The sequence below is a fragment of the Didymella exigua genome, assembly GCF_010094145.1.
Source record: "Didymella exigua CBS 183.55 unplaced genomic scaffold M421scaffold_4, whole genome shotgun sequence".
Classification (NCBI taxonomy): Eukaryota; Fungi; Ascomycota; class Dothideomycetes; order Pleosporales; family Didymellaceae; genus Didymella; species Didymella exigua.
Genome location: NW_022984778.1, coordinates 128,403 through 150,468, shown reverse-complemented (window position 1 = coordinate 150,468; position 22,066 = coordinate 128,403). Strand labels below are relative to the sequence as shown.

Genomic DNA, 22,066 nt, shown 5'->3' with positions numbered 1-22,066 from the left:
GCGGTGCAGCAGAAAGATATTTAAAGCTTGCACAGGCGTTTTATTCCAGTGAAAAAGAGAATGGTCCCCACGGAGGAAGAAGCGGGCTGTATGCAGTATTTTATAGCGCATAGCAGTCAACTTCTTTCCGTTTACGAATAAATAGGCATGTTGACGAAAGATGATCTAAAAGGATCTTGAAATAACCACGGCCCCGTCACGATCGCTCGTGGAACGAATGATCACATTGTTTGGCAGCCACTTGTTGTGAGGAGGTCACTGACTCACTGCAAGCGCACGGCAGGACACAAACTTCTAGTCTTGAGAAGAAGCAAGCGGAAGACGAGCGGAGCCAGTATTTGCCCGTGGGATATTCGAATAGCGTGGACGATCCGTACATCACAGTACCGTTCTCACGTTTTGGGCAGAAGCATAGCGCTACACGCTAACAGCTGCAGCCAGTCATGAAAAGTCTTGCAACAGGATTTGGTGCCGTAGAAAGACATAGGTTGGTGTGGAGAGTATATTGAATATCTAAAGTAAGCTGTAGATGGAGAAAGGAGGAAGTAGACTCGGGGGAGACTTCACAGCTCACGAGACGTTCGATCGTAATAAGATCCTGTGACTTTGATTCATAGAGATTGTGAAGTGACTTTCCACCAAACATAAGCCATTCGTATCTGGTCTTTTCAACTGGGCAAAAGCATAGTTATTCGTGGCGTTCTTTTCGGACCAGCAACAAGCAGTGCGTAGAGCAGACAAACGCAGTTGCGTCAACATTTCTTCATCCAGGGAAGAGAGCAGAAAGAAGACGGACAGGCATATACAGGCGCACACAGCTTTTCAAACTCTCCGAAGAATGACTGAGTGGCCGTGTGAAGACGGAAGAAGAGCACAATTCCATGTACTCGAAGGGATTGTATTTTTGTATCCCACAGCGCTCGCCATACCCAGAGACCCTCCATATGCAAAGGCCAGCACAGACGCAGACAGCGAACATGACTTTCCTGAAGTGATTGGTTGGGATCGCAGCAGACAAAGGGGGAAAATGTCGCGGAATAGTTTCATAGTTCGACGACGACCGTGTCATGGAAGGGGAACAGGAATGTTGTGCGCCGCGCACGTGCGCGCGCAGTTCGGATGCGGTCAGACAGAAGGCAGAGGTGAGGTGCTCATATTCTCGTGCTTATCCTGTTTTGGAGCTGCATTTGAGGAGTTCGAAGCACCTTTCGAGACTGACGAAGGCGGCCAAGCATGGCGGTAGCTCTCGAAGATTTGATGCGTTCAGGAGGCAGACACAGTCGACACATGAGAGGGGCTCTTGAACATTTTGAGCTGCTGTGGATTCGAGCGCGAGGAGAGCGAAGTGAGGAGAGGTACGGGGATTTATGCATCTGGCTGAGAAGAGACTCGCTAGTTATATCACGTGGGCTTCTCCAAATGCCGTCTTCTGTACTGTACAATCACCAAGACATCTCATCTCGTGCGCCGAAGCGCCAGAAAGGGCTTGCTCGCATGATGCCGCTAACCAAGAAAAAGTACGCTCAGATCCCTGACGCCATTAATGCATTTACGCCTTGCTGTTTCCATAGCTGTACGTCGCGCTTCACGGACCTCCCCTCGGCGACTGTCGATTTGCCACTTGATTCCAGACGTTCGCGTTCATTGCAACATACCGCCCGACCTTTGGATCGTATATACCCAAGACGTTCATTGTCAGGCGCGCTTTGCTGCCGCACACTTCGATCAAGGCGAATACCCCGAAAGCACCACGCGGGATGTGATGTTGGACACCTTTGTGGTTGGCTTTGTGGAACTCTTTTCGGAATTGTCCAAGGTCAAGGGTGAGCGCTTTGGCGTCGGGGAGTGTAATGCTCGCAAGGTCCTTACCCGTGCCAGCTGCGGGTGGAGACGGCTGGCCTGCAGGTTGCTGTGTAGCTCCAGGCAGTGCAGCGCCAAATGGAGACGCAGGAGCTGCAGTTCCTGGAGGTGTAGCAGGGCTTGGAGGTGGCGTGGTGTTGCCGACTTGCTGTATCGTTTGCTGGACTGTAGGCACCGTGGTCTTCTCTGCCCACCCCATGTAAACCTCAAACTCGTTCCAAGACCGCACCGCCTTCTTCTTTGTGTCCTCGTACACTGCGCCAGCGGCAGCGGTGGGATATAAAAGTTTTTTGAGTCTGTGGTGGTGCATCGGCTCGACATCTCGTGTGGTCTTGCGCCACTCCAGGTCTTCTGTCAATTCGTAGCCGGGGCGTTCGTACTCAGGGGGCGGGCCTTCTGGAAACCTGAACTCTATCCAGGCTCGCCCCCTCTTGTGGTCGATCTCTCCAAGCTTTTCTTTTAATCCCGGCGAAGTGCGTACCATGGTCACAAGCTCTCGCCGTATCCTTTCGATCCTCGCTTTGTCTTGAGTGACTTTCTTGAACTCCTGCCACTCTGGATCCGAACCTCTGTAGAACGTCTTGGGCTTGAGCCTCGAAAACCCTGTGGGCAAGAACAGAATAGCGTCGTCGTACTCTTCCTCGTCCTCGTCTTCTTCGCCTTCTTCGCCTTCATCCTCTTCGTTTGCTTCTTCGTCGTCGGCCTCCTGGAGAGTGCCGTCTTCCTTGCGAACTTGCTTCTTCCAGCGTCCTGGCTTTCGCCTCTCCTCCACTTCTGCCTCCTCTATCTCCACCTCAAGGCCGAGGTACTGCCCAAGTCCATAGGCGGCTGCTGCAATAGCCACTGCGCCGACGAGTCGCTGTCTGCTGAGGAAGGGCTTTCGTATGCGCACGCGGTGTATCGTTATGGTCTCGTGGCCATGGCGCGCGGCGGACTGGACTATTCTCGAGGTCGGCACTCGGTTGAAGACTGAGAAGCCCCGGCGCAGCACTTGTGCCTTGAACATGGCGCCGATTGCGGGGACACAGCGGGCGTTATGAGGGGCGGAAGGCGACGTGGTGAGACATGAGGCGTGCAGAGCGGGTGTGGCACTTGCGAGTCGCGGCGGTCACCGCTGTTGTTCTTTAACAATAGATAGTCCGACTGTCGTGGTTCCGTAGGGCTGGGTGCCTGTGAATGGGCGGTGGCGAATCACAGCGGGTGAAGGCCACCAGCTAGGCCACAACGTCCGTGCGGACTTGGAAGCTGCGACGTGCAGCAACAACGTCAGCGTTGGATCGGAGGCATCTTAATCTCAACCTCCATCACCCGCCGCCACGATGAAGCTTTCCTGGGGCCTCGTCGCCTCGTCGCTGTGCTGCGCCGCCGCCGCCGCCGAGAACGGCTACGTCTTCACCTTCGATGGATCCAGGGACCACGCCGCGCCAGCGTCATCGCCCATGGCCCCCGAGACGGCTCGACTGATTCTCGCCCAGCGCCTCGGCCTGGCGCGCTTCCACTCGGTCAAGGACGCCGATGCCGAGGCAATCAAGAGCATCAACGCATACGGAGGGCGACCGCAGAAGCTGTTTGGAGAGCAGGCGGACACATCAAGAGCCCAGCTGCTCGTGTGGCTGGACGACGCCGAGGACAGCCTCGTCACAAGTAGGCGCCAGTCCTGCAGGGCTTTTGTACGGGGACTGACATCTGTACAGAGCTGCGCCACGTTGCCACATCATCGTTCGAGATCTCGAGCCCCCCGCCTTCGGCAGACAACGACCGCCTGATCGAGGACTTCACGACACAGGCCGAGTCCCTGCCCAAGCACGCCGACCCCCAGGCGAAGACGTACTCGGCAGGCATCGACGCTGAATCAGCCCTCTCCGCGCTCAAGAAGACGACGCTCCACAACGAGTACCTGACCATCTTCCGCGCCGACAAGAACGATGACATCGAGAGCAACATCCTGCAGTACACCCTCCCCGGCCTGGCCGCGCGCGGTCTCGACATCACCGTCGTCGCCATGCCGTCCTCGCCGGCCAACTCCAAGCGCCGCGTAGTCTCCTCATACGGCACCTACGACATGCCCACTTCCATCGAGGCGCGCCGCAATCGCCAGGATCCAGAGGCGCTCCTCTCCCTCACGCCCGAGCCCTCGACATCCCCCAATCCCAAGGCCTCGTACTCGGACCTCGAGGACTTCCCCGTCTTCACCTCGGACAAGAAGACCAACGGCACCGTCCGCGGCATCCTGCCCCCCTTCTTCAGCTCGCTCGCCTCGTGCGAGAAGACGACGCTCGGCTGCTCCGGCCACGGCGAGTGCAAGCTGCTGCACAAGGCCCAGGACAAGACGCAGCAGGACCGCTACGGCTGCGCTTGCAAGCCCACCATTGTCGGCAAGGGCAAGGACCGCAAGGTGACGCACTGGGCTGGGCCCGCGTGCCAGAAGAAGGACATTTCCGTTCCGTTCTGGCTGTTTGTTGGAACCGGCGTCATGCTGGCATTCCTCATCTCGACCATCATTGGTATGATGTACTCGATTGGCAGCGAGGAGCTGCCGAGTGTCATCGGCGCCGGTGTCAGCGGGCCCGCGAGGAAGTAGACTGCTTGTGGTGGTTAGGAGAGAAGAGGAGCTGACAGAGAAGAGGAGCTGGCAGAGAAGAGGAGGAGAGGACTGTATATCTGGTGCGAGGTCGCCGTTTCGTTGGACAGCAGGGTGCTTGTACGATGAGATTGGCAGGTTTGATCAATGTGGGAATGGCGTTGTAGCATTGCAATTCATTACATGAGAACATTCGAGTTCGTCTACATCAAAGATGCATCTTCTCAATGTCAGTATTTAACGGAAGTGTTGTGAGCGTCAAGGTATGCTGGTATCTCAGCTGCAGAATGCATGGATGCCTATGATTGGAGGGGAAATGGCATGGCTGAATTCAAGACGCATCTTCTCAATGTGAGTATCGTACCGTGGCCCTGCCAACACCTCAACGCCAGTCACGCAATGCACGCAATGGACACCCTGTTCCCGTCGGTCCAATCAAACGTTCAATCACTCCGCTCAAGCCACGGCACTCTTCTTGCCCTTCTTCTTCTTCTTGCCGCTCGGGCTCTCCACCATGACCGCGTCGTCGCCCATGACGCTCCCGGCCACACTGGCCGCAGGCGTGCCCACAACGCTCCCTGTCCCAGCGACACTGCCTTCGCGACTCCTGATCTTCTCCTCGTCCAGCTCCTTCATAAACGAGCCCTGGATCTCGGCGCGGCGGCTGGTCCACCACTGCGACTCCTGGGGTGCTTTGGCGAGGATCTCGTCGAGACGCTCGCGGATGTGGTTGTTCTGGGCCATTTCAGAGGCTGACTGGAAAATGGTCTGGCCCCAGTTGGGCGCGAACGCGTTGGCCTGGGCGGTGTTAGCAACTGCTCCTGCAAGGGGTTGTGGTTGTAGAGGGGACTCACCTCCTGCACGACGTCTCTCAGCTCCTCCTCAATCTCCTTCTCCGCACGCTCGAACCGCTTCCACAGATCGTCGCCCACGCTGCCGCGCTGCAGCAGGACCTGGAGCGCCTGCTTCGCGTTCCTGACCTGCACAATGCGGTGGATGTCCTCGGTCGCACGGCGCAGAAGCGCAGCTTTCAGGATGCTGTCCGGGGCTTTCGGCTCCTCCTGGTGCAGCAGCGACAGATAAATGTTGCGCTGGAGGTGCGGAGGGAACCAGGGCTCGAGCGAGGACGCCGCGGCCGCCTGGCGCTTGCGGTAGAGGTTCGAGAAGACGGTGAGCGAGCCGACCAGGATAAACAGGTAGGCGACGGGGATCAGCAGCATGAGCCAGTCGACGGCGTCGAAGGGCCACATTGTGGTGGTGGGCTGCGGTGCAGGCTTTCTTCAATTGTGCGTGGTCGATTTCTTAATAGTCCTGGAGGGCGCAAGAACCCGGTGCAGTTCGAGGCGAGGCAAAGGAGCGACTGTAAGAGAGGTGCGGACGGTGAGAGCGAATGTTTGGGTGCTTTTGTGCCGTGAATGATGCCAGATGTTCATGTTCGTTCACCGATGCGCTAGCGGCGGAGATCCCTGTCGGTGCCTGCCGGGCTTAAGGGTAATGACGACTGAGTTCGCTGAGCTTCCAACGCGTCTGCGAGCCAACATTGTCACCAACCACCTGCACCCTTTATCCTCTCCGTTGCACTTTTACAGTCGGCACTCTACTTCCCCTGCTCAACTCCCACAAATACCGCCCACCATGATTCTCCGGTTCGTGAGCAAAGAGGGCCAGTTCCGTCTCACCGTCGAGCCCACGACCACCTTCCCAGAGATCCTGCCTCAGGTGGCGGAAAAGCTGCCGAAGAACGTCGACCTTGCGAGTGTCGCTGTCAGCAATAAGCCCCAAGGAGGAGATGCCAGGAAAGTGGCGTCGCTGAAGGGCGTGAGCTTCGAGCAGGTCGGGCTATTGTGGGTAGCTTGCTTGCCTCATGCTGCCATCACGCTGACACGTCCACAGACACGGCGCGCAGCTCTTTCTGACTTTCGACGAGCAGTCGGCGACATCGAATGGCACACTTGCAGCTCCAGCAGGAGCGGCCCGCCTGAATGGCAAGGCCGTCGAGCAGTCCGACATGCCCGCGGTGCCCCTCGGCGGACCCACACAGCTGATCAAGAACCCGTGGGAGGTGGTCAAGCAGTCCCCGCTCGACGATCGCCTCGACAAGCTGGATGGCAAGGTCGCCCGGAAGCGCGACGTGCGGATGTGCACCCACGGACCCAAGGGCATGTGCGACTACTGCATGCCGCTAGAGCCCTACGACACAGGCTACCTTGCCGAGAGGAAGATCAAGCACCTCTCGTTCCACTCGTACCTGCGCAAGGTCAACTCTGCAAAGAATAGGCCAGAGCTTGGCAGCTCGTATATTCCGCCGCTCAACGAACCATACTACCGCGTGCGGCCAGACTGCCCATCAGGCCACAAGCCGTTCCCTGACGGCATCTGCACAAAGTGCCAGCCCAGCGCCATTTCGCTCAAGCCACAAGATTACCGCATGGTCGATCACGTCGAGTTCGCGTCGATACAAGTCGTTGACGATCTGATCAACTTCTGGAGAAACACAGGGTGTCAGCGACTGGGCTTCTTGTACGGTCGCTACGAGGAGTACACCGAGGTGCCGCTGGGCACGAAGGCTGTCGTCGAGACCATATACGAGCCGCCACAGGTCAACGAGCCGGACGGTATCTCGCTGAGCGACTGGGACAACGAGAAGGAGATTGACGAGATCGCTGCACAATGCGGGCTTCAGAGGGTTGGCGTGATCTTCACGGATCTCCTGGATGCGGACAAGGGCGATGGCTCAGTCATCTGCAAGCGTCACGCAGACTCATACTTCTTCTCATCGCTTGAGATCACATTCGCGGCACGATACCAGGCAAAGTACCCTCGACCATCAAAGTGGAGCGAAACAGGGCAGTTTGGGTCGAACTTCGTTACTTGCGTCATCAGCGGTGATGCAGAAGGGCAGATTGGCATCTCATCGTACCAGGCGTCAAATGCAGCAGTAGAGATGGTACGCGCCGATCTCATCGAGCCCTCAGCTGAGCCATCGGTCATGCTGGTACAAGACGAGGACGACAACGAAACACTGAACCGATCGCGATACATCCCCGAGGTCTTCTACCGACGGATCAACGAGCACGGTGCCAACGTGCAGGAGAACGCCAAGCCGGACTTCCCTGTCGAATACCTGCTCCTCACACTCACACACGGCTTTCCTACCCAGCCAAATCCTCTGTTCACTGGCGGGAAGTTCCCGATCGAGAACCGCGAAATCATGGGCGAGATGGCTGATGTCTCAGCACTGAGCAAGTCGCTCAACGCAAAGGCGAATGGGCTTGCGCTCAACACGACGAGTGGCCTCAACGCTATCTCCAACTTCCACCTCCTCTGCTTCATTCGCAATCTAGGCATACTCTCAAAGGTGCGTCAAGCATTGCTCTTGATTTGATCATATACTGACAACCGGTCTAGGATGAAGAGTCTCTACTCTTCAAGGTCGCGTCGACTCACGACGCATCAGAAGGTTCAGCACTCCAGCACACAGGAGGCTGGGCGACGTTATTAACGGTTCTCAAAGAAAGCGGTGAGCGCCCCCCTAAACGATCTCATTACACCTCGCATTCGTCTTCTTCTGCTTCGCATTCCGCCATTAGGGGGGCGGCTCATCGCAACATTGCGCGACAGCCCTCCAATGGCTCCGACTCCGATTCTGTACAGCTGGCTAAGAGGTTGAAGGCTAGTGACTTGAGGGGAAAGTAGAATCTCCCTGAAGGTGCGCCTTTTCGTGTGCAGGTCCTTTCGATCGATCGTGTGCTTCTATTGTGGGCGGTGGGCCGGCATTGCGGGTACGCATAGGATGGCGTCTTGGAGGGTCTTCAACGAGCAGGTAGCATGCCAGACCTGCTCGAACAAGGAAACGAATACTTTATGCTGAAGAGTCCACTTCCGACATGATGCTGTCATTGACGTGGCCCGTGCGCCTACCTGAACGTGAAGACGCGCTTGCCATACGCGACGCGTTCCACTTTAGCTCCTCCTGTCTTCCTGTCCCCGCAACATCTTGACCACGCAATGGCGGACTTCTTCAATCTCAAGGCACGACAGCAAGCTGCTGCTCAAGCCAGCTCATCCAAAGGTCCGTCCACAAAGCAGCAGCCGGACCGCCTGCAGCCATGGGTCGAGAAATAGTATAGTCTCCGCAAAATTGTCTCCGCGTGCTACGAAAGCTGACGGCCACAGCCGTCCCAAGACTCTCTCAGAAGTCACAGCACAAGACAACACTATCCAGATCCTCTCGCGCACGCTCCAATCCTCCAATCTCCCGCACATGCTCTTCTACGGCCCTCCTGGCACAGGCAAGACGTCCACAATTCTCGCTCTCGCGAAACAGCTCTACGGCCCTGAACTGTTGAAGTCGCGTGTCCTCGAACTCAACGCCTCCGATGAGCGCGGCATCAGCATCGTGCGCCAGAAAGTCAAAGACTTTGCACGCCAGCAGCTCAGCACTGCGCCCACATACAACGTTATGACTGAAGACAAAGATGGCGGTGAGGGTAAGATGGTGCGGTATCGAGACAAGTACCCATGCCCGCCGTTCAAGATCATCGTGCTGGACGAGGCGGATAGTATGACACAGGATGCGCAGTCCGCGCTGAGACGAACGATGGAGACATACAGCAGGATGACGAGATTCTGTCTGGTCTGTAACTACGTCACGCGAATCATCGATCCGCTGGCGTCGAGGTGCAGTAAGTTCCGCTTCAAGAGCCTGGATCAAGGGAACGCGGTCAAGCGCGTGGACGACATTGCGAGGCTGGAAGGCGTGCCGCTCGACCAGGGCGTCAGCGAGGAGCTGGTCCGCGTCTCAGACGGCGATCTAAGGAAAGCCATCACTTTCCTCCAGTCCGCGGCCAGACTCGTAGGCGCTACACAGACTGCGAAAGAGTCGGGGAGGAAAGGCAAGCCGGTGATTGATAACGACGAGATGGATGTTGATTCCGACGCAACGCTGGTCAACAAGCACACTGTCTCCCTGCAGGCCATTGCGGAAATCGCAGGCGTCATTCCTGCCTCCACCCTCGACACGTTCTCCGACTCGCTGTTTCCCATAAGCTCGAGCCGGAATATACGGTACAGTGAGATTGCGAAGGTGGTGGAGAACATGATTGCAGAGGGGTGGAGCGCGAGCCAGACAGTTGGCCAGCTGTACGAGCAGGTCATGTTCGATGAGAGAGTGGAGGACGTCAAGAAGGTGCGATTAGCAGGCGTGTTCAGCGAGACAGACAAGAGGCTTGTTGATGGTGGAGACGAGCATCTTGCAGTCCTGGACCTGGGGATCAGGGTTGCTGGCGTATTGTGCGGTGCTTGATGGTAGCCGTCAGCATTCTGGAGCGGTATGAGTACGAACACACGCAGAGAGGTGTAACATGTCACAGTTGCGCTTCCGGTGCACTTTCGGCATTTGCAGAAGCAACCCCACGTCAGCAAAATCAACACCCTCTTCCACAGGTTTCCTTGATTCCGTATCTTCCCAATACTTTTCAGACTGTTGCGAGCTTTCCCCAGATGCTTTCCGTCGCATTGTACCGGAAGACAGCGGGATCTTCTCCGGTGTCACCTGCTGCCGCTCTGGTGCGCTTCGCCCCGCGCCACCAACGGCGCCATCCAGTTCCGAGCGTTCGCGCCGCAAACATTTCTACATTCGCCTAATGACTTGACGACCGCACATAGGATTCCTCGGCCCAAGACAAACGGCAGCCACCTCTCCTTCGCGCCATTGGTGCTCTGCCTGGGTGGGACTGACGCCCGAGCTGTCGCTCCAATTGTCACCATCTTCCCCGCGGAAGAGCTAACCTGATTGAGGAACTACCTAGGCAATTGCCCTGCCGTGACGCACATGCAGGTACGAGACAAAGCGCCATGTGAACGAAGGCATGGCAGGAGGGGCCAAGATCTGGGCAGATCGTATGGGCGATACATAAGACCTGTGTAGTCCTGCCGCGAGGCTGCTTTACATAGATTGACCCTGCGAGATCGACTCTGGAGTACCCCACCCAAAGACAACAGGTGCACCATATCTTACCAGATCACTTCCTCCGTCACCCGTAAGCTCGTTGTGAGAGACAGCAGAGCCACAAAGCAGTCACTATGGCCGCCCCAGCATCCGTTAACATCAAGAACCTTCAAGGGAAATGGGTCATGGTACAACCAAATGTGATTTCAGTTGTTCCAGCTCACTGACGCGTCTCGCAGAACAAGAGTCTCTCTGACGCCTTCGATCCCGTTCTTGCGCTCCAAGGCATCGGCTGGCTGACCCGTAAAGCCTTGGGCGCCGCGACTGTAACCCAGCACCTGAAGCATCACACAGCCGAAGATAGCACATCCTCGCAAATCGACATCGACCAACTCGTCTCTGGCGGCCTGAAGGGCACTTCCGAAAAGCGCACTCTTGACTGGCAATGGCGCGAACACTCGGACTGGCTGTTTGGCACAGTCAAAGGGCGCAACAGGTACACTACTCTGTCTGCAGTTCTTGAAGAGGCGAAGGGCAAGGGTGTGACAGAAGAGGATGCGAAGTACCTTGCTGAGGGGTGGCTCAAGGAGACTGCGGAGGGTGACGTGGTCGAAACTTTCGTGGACAACGAGGGGAACAAGTGGACTGGCTGGCAGATCTGGGGATTTGCGGAAATCGGAGGCGAGAGGAAGTACGTCAGGCGAGTTGTGGTCAGGAAGAGCGACAAGAACGAGGCGCGGAGGGTGAGGTTAGTGTATGACTACGCCGGAGAGCTCGCATAGAGTGAGTGCGATCATCTCATTACCTCGCATCGATGCTGCTATCGATATTGTCATGCGCACCAATCTTTGCACTTTTCCAAATCTGGTCAAAATGAAGTTGCGCGTCAATTCGTGAAACCATGCGCTTGAAACCTGGGAACATGGTTCTGTCACGGAGTACACGATGAAGCAAGCTAAGCGCGAAACACGACCACGACTTTCATCGCCAGGGGCCAGTGTCGAACGTCAACCTCACAAATATGGCTTCATGTTTTGAGTCTTGACACCTAACTCGAGCGATGATTTGAAGACACAGACTCTCCAGGTCAACTCGCTCCACAACCTCAGGCTATGCGCTCTCCCTCATTGCGCTGACCGCCTCCATTCTTCTCATACTTTTGCTTGCAGTATCTCCCTGCGAATTGGGGCTGCAGAAGCCTGGCTGCTTCCTTGCGTTCTTTCTGGAGGTTGTCAAACATTCTGCACCTGTCAGTCTGTGGTTGCACGATCGTTCATCAAACACCCACACCAGCGGGTCGAAACGCTACACCTGTACCATCTCTATTCTCACCAGGCGCTTAGAGCAGGCACGACCAGTCATAAAGTCTGGGCAGGCACGCAGGTACCCGGCTTGGACGTCCAAACATAATCTTTGTTTCTGTCTCACTGCCGCGTTGTCAGGCACGAAGAGCATTACGTCGCTGGATCGGGAAATTGGACCTTCAGTAGTCGTTGCATTCGGATCTCAGCTTGCCTGGTGCAGAGAATCGAGGTCGCGTCTTCACCTTCACTTTCCCCACTTTTCGCGGGTTTTCTCGCGGGTTCCTGCCTTTCTTCAGTCCGCGTTCGCCTTGTTTGTCAATGATAACAGCGGCAGCATATCTCATGCACGAGCATCTTCAGCGACACATCAGCACGATACCACGACATCATTCTACACAACATCTTAACTCAAAACCATGAAGCCAACGGCCATCCTCTCCCTCTCCCTCGCGGCAATAACCACTACAGCGGCTGCCTCCAATGTCCACGCAGCCGCCGACCTCATCGTGCGCGCCATAGATCCTGTCACCATGGACCCTACCAAGTTCTCCGTTCTCTCGGTGCTCAAAACGGCAATGCCTACTCCGACCGGCACAGCCACCGACATCGTCCTGCCGACCGGCGACGTCACCCCACAGTGGTACAAAGACCTTCCCGCTGACGTGATGGTGCTGTTGGCGCAGATGTATCCCACGACTCCTACTGCTGCGGTAAGTGAGACTGCTGCGCTGGCTATGAATGACTCCTCATCTTCGATACAGGATCCGACTGCGTCTCAGACCACGCTTACCAGGACGTTGGAAATTGCTAGTGCCACACTCAGCGCTACTGCATATGGCACTGGTTCATCGAATAGCAGTGGTGTCGCCTCCGCCGGTTCACTGTTTTCCAACACCACAAGGATCACGGGCGGGCCAACTGCTACTGTGAATGGTACTATGGTCCCTACTGGGAAGCCTGGCCTAGCTCTGTCTGGCAAGTCGGTTGGTATTAAGAACACTATTGGCACGGGAGTGTTATCTGCGGTCATGGGGTTGAGTGTTGCGGCTGCCTTCTGTCTGTTCGCCTAGATGGTTGTGGCTGGCACTGTGGTCATCGGAGCCAAAGATGCGCAGAGACTCTTGGTGTTGAGGATGCGATTCATTTGAGGTGTTCATGCGCTGTGCGCAGTGAAAACTCGACGATCTTTGACTTGAATTTTTGGATGCCGGTGGGGACTATCGGTATTGTTTTGTTTTATACAAGGGAAGATCCAAGTCCATGGATGAGAGCGCATTGCACGGGATTGCTTCAGCGTGTAATGGGTATACGCATAAGGGGTAGGGTTACGGTTGCTGTTTTCTTCTTGCGAGATATCCCAATGTTTATTCGTCCTCACTGGTTGACCACTTGTCCTATATGATCAACGGTTGACATGAAGAACAATTGATCCCGTCTCCGTGGAGCTCACGATGGCTATCTTTATATGAGCGTCACACCATAGTGCTCGTACACGATTCGTGACACTAACACTGTCGAGGAGGGTAAACGCTCCAGCCGAGTGCGACATGCAAAGACTAGACCTCACCGGCAGCACGAGACCCCATGGTACGACACCGACTCACCTCACTACAAAAGTGCCAAATCCACGATCCACCTATCCCAAGCCACCGCTCCAACACGACTATCTCTCACCACCAAGCTCCGCCGCGGACCAGCGCACAATGGCATCCACTCCCCTCATCCTGACCCTCACCGTCCTGACCGCAACAATCCTCATCCTCCTCCTCCTCTGGGTCTTTATCCGGTACACCAAAGACCGGCGCACGCGCGCACACTCACGTTCCCACTCTGCGGACCCGCATCTCCACCTCGCTCAGCATGCTGCCTATGCTCCGGACGACGCGGAGAGCAACGTCCATCTGCACTGCCAGTATCAGCCCCAGGGCGCCCTGCAAGCTGCCGGCGGTGGTGTTGAACTTAAGACCGTGACGAGCGGGGAGGACGGGGAGAGGGCGGAGGCTTGGCTTAAGAGGGGCGCTAGTCGGGATGATGTTCGCACAGTTGGTGGGGAGGGCGGGGAGGGGCGGGGGGGAAGTAGATGTTAATGTATCGGGAAAATGAATGACAGGAGCTGGAGATGTTTTTGGGGTTGAGTTAACCCGGAACTGGTACAGTGAGGGCGTTGTTGGACGTGATAGATTGATGGAAGAGTGTATGCGAAGCGTCGGATTCGTAGGTTGGCGTACGATATGTGTGGGCTTCGAGAGGCCTTGCGTTGTAGGAAAACTGGCTGCAGGCCCCAGAATCTCGAAACGTGGGAGGTAGTCAGTGACTAATCGTGAGTGTCTCGCGAGTCGATGGCCCTTGCAGCGGCTACCATGTTCTGCTGTTATAGCCGGCTTCACTGCAACGCAGGAGGGGAGGTACAAAGAATACGAGGCAGTGATGCGTATGCGTACAGAGCCCAGGCAACAAGCGGCACAGCTGTTTAACAAGGCTAGCTTCCGTGCAAGCGTATATTGCATGTGTATATGATACCGAGATGGCAAGCTTCTTGATCCTTGGTACATACATCTTCCTCACCCTTACAACGGTGAGCGACTTCGACCGCGACACCAGGTTGCTGTCATCCGCGACTACTCTCACTTCCTTACCAAAATGTACCCGGACGGAACCCAGACCATGGGACCTCCACTAGAGGGCTGGCTGAACATCACGCCGGAAACCATGTGGTCGCTTGTTATCAATTTACTACGCCATCTATCGCACGTTAAGAATTCAGGCGATGACGGACCCCATCTCACACCATTCGCTCGGTGCGCTGTGTGGACGGATATCGCGAACTGGCTGATCAAGAGATCGGATCAATACATTGTTCTCACATGCAGCGATGACTGGGATCCGGACAACAGTGATGAGAACTGTGGACCAATACTCCCGTACTGCATTGGCTTGAAGTTTGCTAGTAGAGGTGGTACGATTCTCCTCTTGAACGCTAAGTAGAGTTGCATTTGATGGGTGGACTGTTCAGATGCGCTTTGTTCTCCGACGCACTGGAGCATTACTCAAGACGACGGAGACCGAGGAGGCTTTGTGGACGAACTCATGCAGGACGACAGAAACGAAAGCCCCGATGAAGATGAGTTCGACGTGGAGTGAACTACGGGGGGAGATGGGGAGGACGATGTCAACGCAGATAGTGGAAATGACGGATAAGACGACGACGACGGCTGTCCAGAGTGGATGCAAGAAGTTTGGCATCCTGAGTGGCTCATCTCCGAGTTCTTTGAAAAAATGAAGAGACATTGCCGACAGCTACACTTGGTCCTCAAAGACTCCAGGGGGATTCTCCAAGGCTGGCTGCACAATATTAAGGAGAACACTGAGCCCAGACTTGCAGACATACCCAAGCCTATCTATCGAAAGCATGGCTGACCCAACCTGGAAGAGTACCGAATGGAGAAGTGTCTGAAGGAGCTCAGAGGACTGGCGCATTGGACAGCAAGTCAGACTCTTGATGCAGCCTTTGATCACGACGGGACTTCTTTAGCCGGACACAGTGGATGACCTACAAAGCAGCTTGTTCTGTCAACACTATCTCTACCGAATACTATCATTTCAACTTACTGCCACTGCATGGGTGGTTTCAGCAAGGCGTGCATGTGGTGTAATGTGATGCGTCGTTGACTGCAACTTCAGACTAAGATAATAGTCGCAGACGCGGGCGGTGTTGCGCAATAGCGGTCTCAGGGTGAAGGTCCGTGTAACGGGTAACTACATTACTGAACGTCGGTGAAATAAGAGATGTTCAGCGATGAATCCAGGGAATATGTGTGCACGAGGTGAAGCCAATCTTGACAATTCAAGATCGCAGCATCGGTAATCGAGATGTGGTCGTGATAGGAACGTTCTTGAACGTGGTGGAGCCGGTACGCTAGGGGCGCCTAGCGGGGTTTGTGCGGCGGTGACGGGCCAATTTTCATGCTACCGTACCCAATGTAAACAACTGCTTGTTGTTCTCGCGCGCTTGAACCCTTTCTCTCTTCCTACCGGCTCGCAGCACCACCATCGTCACACAAACAGAGCATTAGCAGTCGCGCCACAATCGCGCGTCTCCGCCAAACGCGCCCTCGCCGTCTGCCCCGCCACATTCACCCTCGCACAACACACTGCACGAGCATACGAGCTTCCCTGTCGCAGCACTCCGAGACTCGAAATGGCCGCCGATATGGACATCGACTTCACGCGCCGCAACAAGAAGCCGCGCCCGTTGTCTGAGCACGAGAAGGAGAAGCTGGATGAGTTTGTTGACGCGATCCACTACTCGGCAAGGTGCGTTGTTTACACCGGATCCCGCGGACGCGCCTGTTGACAACACACCAGATATTCAGACGACGAATTCGAATACCGTCACGTCCAGCTTCCCAAGCAGATGTTGAAGATCATTCCCAAAGACTACTTTGACGGCGCCAGAGGCACACTGAAGCTGCTGTGGGAAGATGAGTGGAGGGCGTTGGGCATCACCCAGGTATGTAATGGCGATGCCAACCTGATGTCTCATTCTGACGCGCATGTAGAGCTTAGGGTGGGAGCACTACGAAGTACACGAGCCTGAGCCGCATATTCTTCTGTTCAAGTAAGTTTTCTCTTGCTCTGTTCCTCGAAGCACAGGAACTGACAGCTCCATCACAGGCGACCCATTAACTACCAGCCTCCTATGCACTAAGACTATGTGCACATCATCCATCCACAGAGAGAGACCCCTTGCCGATTCGACGATCGCAACCGCTGCGTCCAAGGACCTACGATGGGGCACTGCGCCTTGCAACAAAACAAACCAGCTTCTTTGTCTATTTTGAGCGCGACATGTTAGATATAACGACGACATGATAATGGCGGAACAACAACGTGCTGGGTTAGAGCTATACAGGTTATTTGGACAGCCTCGCCAACGGTACCACCATGGGCGAGAAGAAGGCCAACCTTGTACATACGGCTGTTGCAAAAGCTCAGAGAGGCGACTGGCCGCGGGAGAGTATGTCTTAAGATTATTGCTCCTGTTCAGCAGAGAGCACCTATGTTAGCTACCGCCAATTCTTAGGGAAAATTGAAGCATCACTCTATCAGTACGCTCCAGAATCGTTTGGTACGACAGCGCAGAACCCCAGAAGTCGGCAGCACATACACTGCGTTCAAGATCATCTCTAGTTCCGCCACAGCGAGCACAGCCACCATCCGGGAGACTCAGTGACAACGATCACGTGGCAGGCACAAGACTCATTCGCACCGTCGTCAAGTTGGACCTTGGCTTATTTGGGAATGAGATCCACCTTCATCTGGAGCCCTGATGCAGTTCGCCCATATCTCGTGATTGATCTACGCAATCGGCCCATCTACATCATTCCTGCTTCCAAGTTAGACTACACGGAACAGCCCAGATAGAGTCCCGCTCATCTCATACTGGGCAAATGGTTCAAAGCGGCGAGATACACTGGAGGATGACCATGGCAAGGACAGCATTATTTCGCGGATGAAGTAGTGCATGCTAGAATATCGTACATCTGAAGCGACATAGCAGGCAATAGTACAATGTCAGTGTCGTATCTATACAGTCTTCTACTTCACATCTGAGAACTTGAGTTTACACTGCCATGAACAACTACCCACCTGTGTGGCAAGATCGCGATGCAAACCCTACGTCTAGACTTCGAATCGAACTTTGTCCAACATCGTCCCGACATGAGCCCAGTGGAACGTACCCCGGACTAAACCGGCCAACGATGGGCCTGGGATGTCATCCAGTCGCCATCGCGCCAGAAGCTCGAAGCGTCCGCTGTCAATCACATGCAGATCTCAGCAAAACTCTCTCGTAACAACATTTGCAACTCTGGATCTTCCACTGTCCAGCGGGCAGATCTCGAACCGGTCACAGAAAGCGGAGCGACAAAGCCGCCCGGAGATTGATTGCAGCCGCGTGTACCTTCAGACGTTCTTCTTCCTTGCACAGATACCGAGCCAAGATCGTACAAATTACACATACCGCTCGAGAGGCGCAGCGAGAACGGCAGGCTGCGGATACCATACCTCGATAACTCGCTCATGTGTGCTCTTGCTGCATGCGTATTCGGCCGCTCAACCTTAGCAAGTTTGGAGTTGCTGACTGATTCAAGACTAGCTTGGCGAAAGTTACGTACAGGTATTGATTTAGCCATATCCTGATGTCTTAGAAGGTTTGACGTTCCTAAACCTGCCGCAGAAGGCTTGAATCTGTAACCGAGTCGCGTTGCACGGTGGCAGGCGGCTGCATGACATAAGGCGAGGATTCGGAAAGCACGCAAATTCTGATCGGTGGAAGCCTTGCCTAGAAGGTGAGCGGTGAGAAGGCGAGGCTGGGGAGCGGAGGCTCGGGGCGGAGATCACATCGTGAAGGTGGAAAGGTCCACGTGCGCTGGCTTGAACGCAAGGCTGCAGATTCGAGAACCGCCACGATGGGCCCGTTCACAGTGGACTTATGAACATTTCCAAAGAATTCTTGGATCCACACGAGCGTTCACATCATTCTGCAAGAGCATTACCCACTGGGACGCACTTCATCCAGCAACAACACCGGCACCAGGAGTCATTTGGCAAGGTGCGGTCTGGCGAGTTCTTTCCCAAACGGTCCGCCTCGAGTAATAGGCGGTAGATTACGATGCGTCAAGGTACATGAGGAGGGCAGCGTTGTCGCTCGAACCGCGGGTGACGTGCAGATGCCAATACCGAGTACCTAACAGCAATTCACTGCTTGGCTGGTGTTGCTGGTAACTACGTCGCGAGGCTAGATGCCGGAGATGATCCAGAGATAGACTCCAAAAGTTGGCATAATAATTTTACGCGCAGCAAATCATCAGCGGGCCAAAATTGCGCCCATTGGCTCCGTACATTCTTATCTGCTTGGTGCTTGGATGGCTGCCGCCCTGCAGATGGTTACTCGTCTGCCACTTAGCCGCATTCAGTTTGCTATCACGTAACGGGCAGAAGCACAAGCCATCCAGGCACATGTTCGCAGATGTGTGAAGCGTAAACCTCAAAAGACATCGACAACGCTCTCGACACTGACGTTTCTACGACTTACACCGGATTATGTGCCTGTTTACCCCCCGCACAGGGTCCTAGATCTCCAGCCCGCTCCCCCAGGCTTTGCCCGTCATCGCCGCACGTGTCCGCCTTCTCCAGAGAATACCGCAAGCATTCAATGACGGCACGCACCACCAAACATCTCATACTTCTCGCAGCCATTACCGGCAACCTAGGTCCTTGAGGCTGTTTCTTCAAAACCTCTCCACAGAAATAAGGATTACTCAATTCTCTTTGCACTCGCCCTACTGGGAGGATATAGCCTGTGGGCCATCTACCTTTCTCCCACGCGATAAGCTTCAGCTACTACCCGATCTGGACCCTATCGACTCCAGCATCGTGTGACTGGTGCACTGGCACTCTTGCTTCCTGGCATCCTTTCCGGCACCTATTCTCCGGCCCCCAGCCAACGGCCCGTCGTCTATCAGCAGCATAGACCTTGCCAGCTTGCTGTATCTAGGCCTACGCCGGACCTCTTACGATACTCGCCCTTATCTCCAGTGCACTACTTGTGCCATCCAATAGCGATATGACGACCGTACTGGCTATACAGCCTGCCATGCCTCGCACGACGCCGGTGCCTATCGCCGCCGCTCGTCCACGCAAACAAAAGCTCTCTCCAGGAAAAGAGAACCTTATTGCCGGCAAACCTACCTCGACCAACGGACCTGTTTCTAACATACGCTCACGGAGAGAACGCCCTTGTGACGCGTGCAGGAGGAGAAAGAGCCGCTGCGTGATACAGGAGGGTGCTGCGCTGTGTGTTCTGTGCGATTTCCACAAGCAAGAGTGCACCTTTGTGCAAAGCCCACTGCCCAGAAAGAGGAAGGTCGTCGACGGTGACAAGAAGGACTCTCCAAACGTATCAAAGAAGAGGTACGTTTAGACTTCCCACTATAGCGCCTCGTCATTGCAGGGTTCGGGTGCTGTTGACCACGCCGCAATCAATCTTGAGTGATGTCACGTGCGCACGCGAAAGCGTAACACGGACAATCAACTCAAGCATGAGACTTTACAAAACATCTACTGAGCATTTCAAAGCCTCTGGATCATGTCGCACAAGTCGTCGTACAGAAACATGCAGCTAACATTGTCGGCAGGTCTGTCGATGCAGAGCCACCCCCACTAGCTCTGGCGACACCAACTATCACTGCAACAGCGCCAAGTCCCCCACCGCCTCAGCCATTACTAGCGGCAAACATCCACCTGCCTCAATTGGGTGAGACGTTGGGCCTGCAGCGACGCCAGCACAGCAGGTACATCGGCTTAAGCTCACCGTTTGACCCTACACTTATTGGTCTGTCGCACTTCGATATTCGCAACGAGTCTACTTTCGATCTTGGAACCCTACGACGAGTAAATGATCATGAATGCTTCATTATGCTTCCTGACGAAAACACACAAGACCATGCTGAAGAGGCCAATTACCTGAGCCATGTCGAACAACTCGTCCACCCTCATGGCCCTGCCCTTCTTGACATTTACTTCCAGGTGGTCCACCCAAGCTACCCCATACTCCAGAAGCACCTCTTTATTGAACGATATCGCAGCGGCGATAGAAGTTTCTCACCAGCATTGTTGGCTGGAATGTATATCTTGGCCCTCAACTGGTGGTCGTTTGATCCAAAGCTTGCGAACTACTCGAAGCCAGATGCCGCTCGATTGGAGGCCATTGCGATGAGGTCGCTCACATTGGCTTTGGAGAGGCCGAAGTTGTCCACAGTCCAGGCAGGCCTACTGCTATTGCAACGTCCAGAGTCCGATTCGTGGAGTCTGACAACGCAGTTGGTAGCGATTGGGCAGGAGTTAGGTCTCCATCTTGACTGCTCATCGTGGTCCATTCCTCATTGGGAGCGCGGATTGAGGAAGCGCATTGCATGGGCACTGTATATGCAGGACAAGTGGAGTTCGCTTATCCACGGCCGACCTTCGCACATCTTCAACGCAAATTGGGCAGTAAAGCCAATTTCAGAAGACGACTTCAACGAAGAAGGAGATGGGTACGAAAAGCGAGAAGAAGATGCTGGGGAAGAAGCAGAAGAGAACCAAAGGAGCCGGATACTGTTCGCGCAGATGATCAGTCTTACCCAGATCATGGCCGAGGTCATGGACACTTTCTACACACAAACAGCAATCCAGGACTTCGCGAACGCAGGACGAAAGTCGACGGAGTTGATTCTGGCAAGAGCGAAGCCGGTGCAGATCAAGTTGCGCCAGTGGCACGAGAGGCTGCCTGCAGAGGTCAAGATGCATGCGCCGAGCAAAAGTCAGCTCATCTCGACGGGATACCTTCATCTGGCTTACTTTGCGACGGAGATCACCCTTCACCGTCGCATTGTGCAGTCTCTCGACACAAAGGAGCCTGACAACTACGGTCTCTTTATGTGCCGTAATGCAGCGAAGACTCGCCTCATCTCCGCCATGGACTTCGTCAATCGTCTGAAGCCTGAGCATCTTCGAGCCTTCTGGTTCTTTGCCTCGAAGGTGAACTTCACCTTGATCGGCACATTCGGCTCCCTCCTATGGGCCACAGCACCAGCGCGCGAAGAAGCCGAGTTCTACAAGCTCCGACTTCGCGAGTACCGCTGGACACTCTCCGTATCTTCCAAGCGCGCAGACTTCCTCGATTATGCGGTCTCGATGCTCGACGCAAGCCGCGCTATGCTCAACAACCTCGCCGAGAAGCCTAGCCTGGCTGAGCAGATCAGTAAGGCTGGTGTTCCACCCCCGGCACCACCGATGATGTATCCGGCTATGAGGGCCCCGCAGTTCGACGAGGGCGAGGATGTTCACATGAACGATGACGGCGCGAGTTTCGAAGGGTTCGATGATGAGTCGCCATATGGGAGTCGACCGGGCAGCGGCGCACAATCGCCACGGTCGCAATAGATGGAACACTCAACGGTACTGCAACATGATGTCGAGCGTTTCAGCGATAGCATGATGGTTGGTTAACAGCGCTCCCACATCGGATCGGCTTTGGGATCTACAGGCGTTATGTAGGGAAGCGAACAGGGTCGCGTAATGATCGCGCAATATGGCGCCACGACTACGACTTCAGCCACGATTTTGATACGTTCTGCACGCCCTTGGGCCAGCTTTTTGTTATGATGCAATTTGTAGCGATGATATCTCAGAACTGGGTCTTGGGTACAGGGAATCGATGCAAGACGTGCGATGGCACGTTACTTTCACCAACAAGTATTGACTTTGGCATGTGTATGCCTGTAATGTCGTGAGCATGTGAAGTAGGCACATCCTCGTTCTTATGGT

The 22,066-nt window shown here is 55.0% G+C and overlaps 12 protein-coding genes across 12 annotated transcripts; 9 read left to right on the top strand and 3 right to left on the bottom strand.

Moving 5' to 3' along the window:
- Positions 1–742: 742 nt before the first annotated feature.
- On the top strand, positions 743–1,334 carry M421DRAFT_283131 (uncharacterized protein). Its single transcript, XM_033588934.1, has one exon. The coding sequence runs from the start codon at positions 839–841 to the stop codon at positions 1,241–1,243; it is 405 nt and encodes a 134-aa protein (XP_033452291.1). The 5' UTR covers positions 743–838; the 3' UTR covers positions 1,244–1,334.
- Positions 1,335–1,585: 251 nt separating this feature from the next.
- M421DRAFT_55160 (uncharacterized protein) lies at positions 1,586–2,866 on the bottom strand (the record flags this gene model as incomplete). Its single annotated transcript, XM_033595281.1, has 2 exons — positions 1,586–2,536; positions 2,594–2,866. 2 exons carry the CDS (start codon positions 2,864–2,866, stop codon positions 1,586–1,588), a joined length of 1,224 nt encoding a protein of 407 aa, XP_033452290.1.
- A 433-nt stretch (positions 2,867–3,299) lies between these two features.
- M421DRAFT_54208 (uncharacterized protein) lies at positions 3,300–4,441 on the top strand (the record flags this gene model as incomplete). The annotated part of the gene is made up of 2 exons (XM_033595198.1): positions 3,300–3,504; positions 3,555–4,441. 2 exons carry the CDS (start codon positions 3,300–3,302, stop codon positions 4,439–4,441), a joined length of 1,092 nt encoding a protein of 363 aa, XP_033452289.1.
- A 216-nt stretch (positions 4,442–4,657) lies between these two features.
- On the bottom strand, positions 4,658–5,922 carry M421DRAFT_416767 (uncharacterized protein). The gene is made up of 2 exons (XM_033591191.1): positions 5,296–5,922; positions 4,658–5,239 (listed from the first exon to the last, which is right to left on the bottom strand). The coding sequence occupies exons 1-2, from the start codon at positions 5,689–5,691 to the stop codon at positions 4,898–4,900; spliced, it is 738 nt and encodes a 245-aa protein (XP_033452288.1). The 5' UTR covers positions 5,692–5,922; the 3' UTR covers positions 4,658–4,897.
- Positions 5,923–6,076: 154 nt separating this feature from the next.
- On the top strand, positions 6,077–9,746 carry M421DRAFT_89421 (NPL4-domain-containing protein; the record flags this gene model as incomplete). The annotated part of the gene is made up of 4 exons (XM_033597765.1): positions 6,077–6,285; positions 6,335–7,799; positions 7,850–8,133; positions 8,474–9,746. 4 exons carry the CDS (start codon positions 6,077–6,079, stop codon positions 9,744–9,746), a joined length of 3,231 nt encoding a protein of 1,076 aa, XP_033452287.1.
- Positions 9,747–10,525: 779 nt separating this feature from the next.
- M421DRAFT_54871 (uncharacterized protein) lies at positions 10,526–11,173 on the top strand (the record flags this gene model as incomplete). The annotated part of the gene is made up of 2 exons (XM_033595263.1): positions 10,526–10,579; positions 10,631–11,173. The coding sequence occupies 2 exons, from the start codon at positions 10,526–10,528 to the stop codon at positions 11,171–11,173; spliced, it is 597 nt and encodes a 198-aa protein (XP_033452286.1).
- A 938-nt stretch (positions 11,174–12,111) lies between these two features.
- On the top strand, positions 12,112–12,765 carry M421DRAFT_1717 (uncharacterized protein; the record flags this gene model as incomplete). Its single annotated transcript, XM_033587781.1, has 1 exon — positions 12,112–12,765. One exon carries the CDS (start codon positions 12,112–12,114, stop codon positions 12,763–12,765), a length of 654 nt encoding a protein of 217 aa, XP_033452285.1.
- Positions 12,766–13,398: 633 nt separating this feature from the next.
- Positions 13,399–13,782, top strand: M421DRAFT_1716 (uncharacterized protein; the record flags this gene model as incomplete). The annotated part of the gene is made up of 1 exon (XM_033587780.1): positions 13,399–13,782. One exon carries the CDS (start codon positions 13,399–13,401, stop codon positions 13,780–13,782), a length of 384 nt encoding a protein of 127 aa, XP_033452284.1.
- Positions 13,783–14,178: 396 nt separating this feature from the next.
- Positions 14,179–14,680, top strand: M421DRAFT_402800 (uncharacterized protein; the record flags this gene model as incomplete). The annotated part of the gene is made up of 1 exon (XM_033590246.1): positions 14,179–14,680. The coding sequence occupies exon 1, from the start codon at positions 14,336–14,338 to the stop codon at positions 14,678–14,680; it is 345 nt and encodes a 114-aa protein (XP_033452283.1). The 5' UTR covers positions 14,179–14,335.
- On the bottom strand, positions 14,635–15,307 carry M421DRAFT_283116 (uncharacterized protein). The gene has a single exon (XM_033588933.1). The coding sequence runs from the start codon at positions 15,079–15,081 to the stop codon at positions 14,743–14,745; it is 339 nt and encodes a 112-aa protein (XP_033452282.1). The 5' UTR covers positions 15,082–15,307; the 3' UTR covers positions 14,635–14,742.
- Positions 15,308–15,893: 586 nt separating this feature from the next.
- On the top strand, positions 15,894–16,403 carry M421DRAFT_55003 (CKS-domain-containing protein; the record flags this gene model as incomplete). Its single annotated transcript, XM_033595270.1, has 4 exons — positions 15,894–16,009; positions 16,061–16,205; positions 16,255–16,313; positions 16,370–16,403. 4 exons carry the CDS (start codon positions 15,894–15,896, stop codon positions 16,401–16,403), a joined length of 354 nt encoding a protein of 117 aa, XP_033452281.1.
- Positions 16,404–19,352: 2,949 nt separating this feature from the next.
- M421DRAFT_1714 (uncharacterized protein) lies at positions 19,353–21,682 on the top strand (the record flags this gene model as incomplete). Its single annotated transcript, XM_033587778.1, has 2 exons — positions 19,353–19,669; positions 19,894–21,682. 2 exons carry the CDS (start codon positions 19,353–19,355, stop codon positions 21,680–21,682), a joined length of 2,106 nt encoding a protein of 701 aa, XP_033452280.1.
- Between the last annotated feature and the right edge of the window lie 384 nt (positions 21,683–22,066).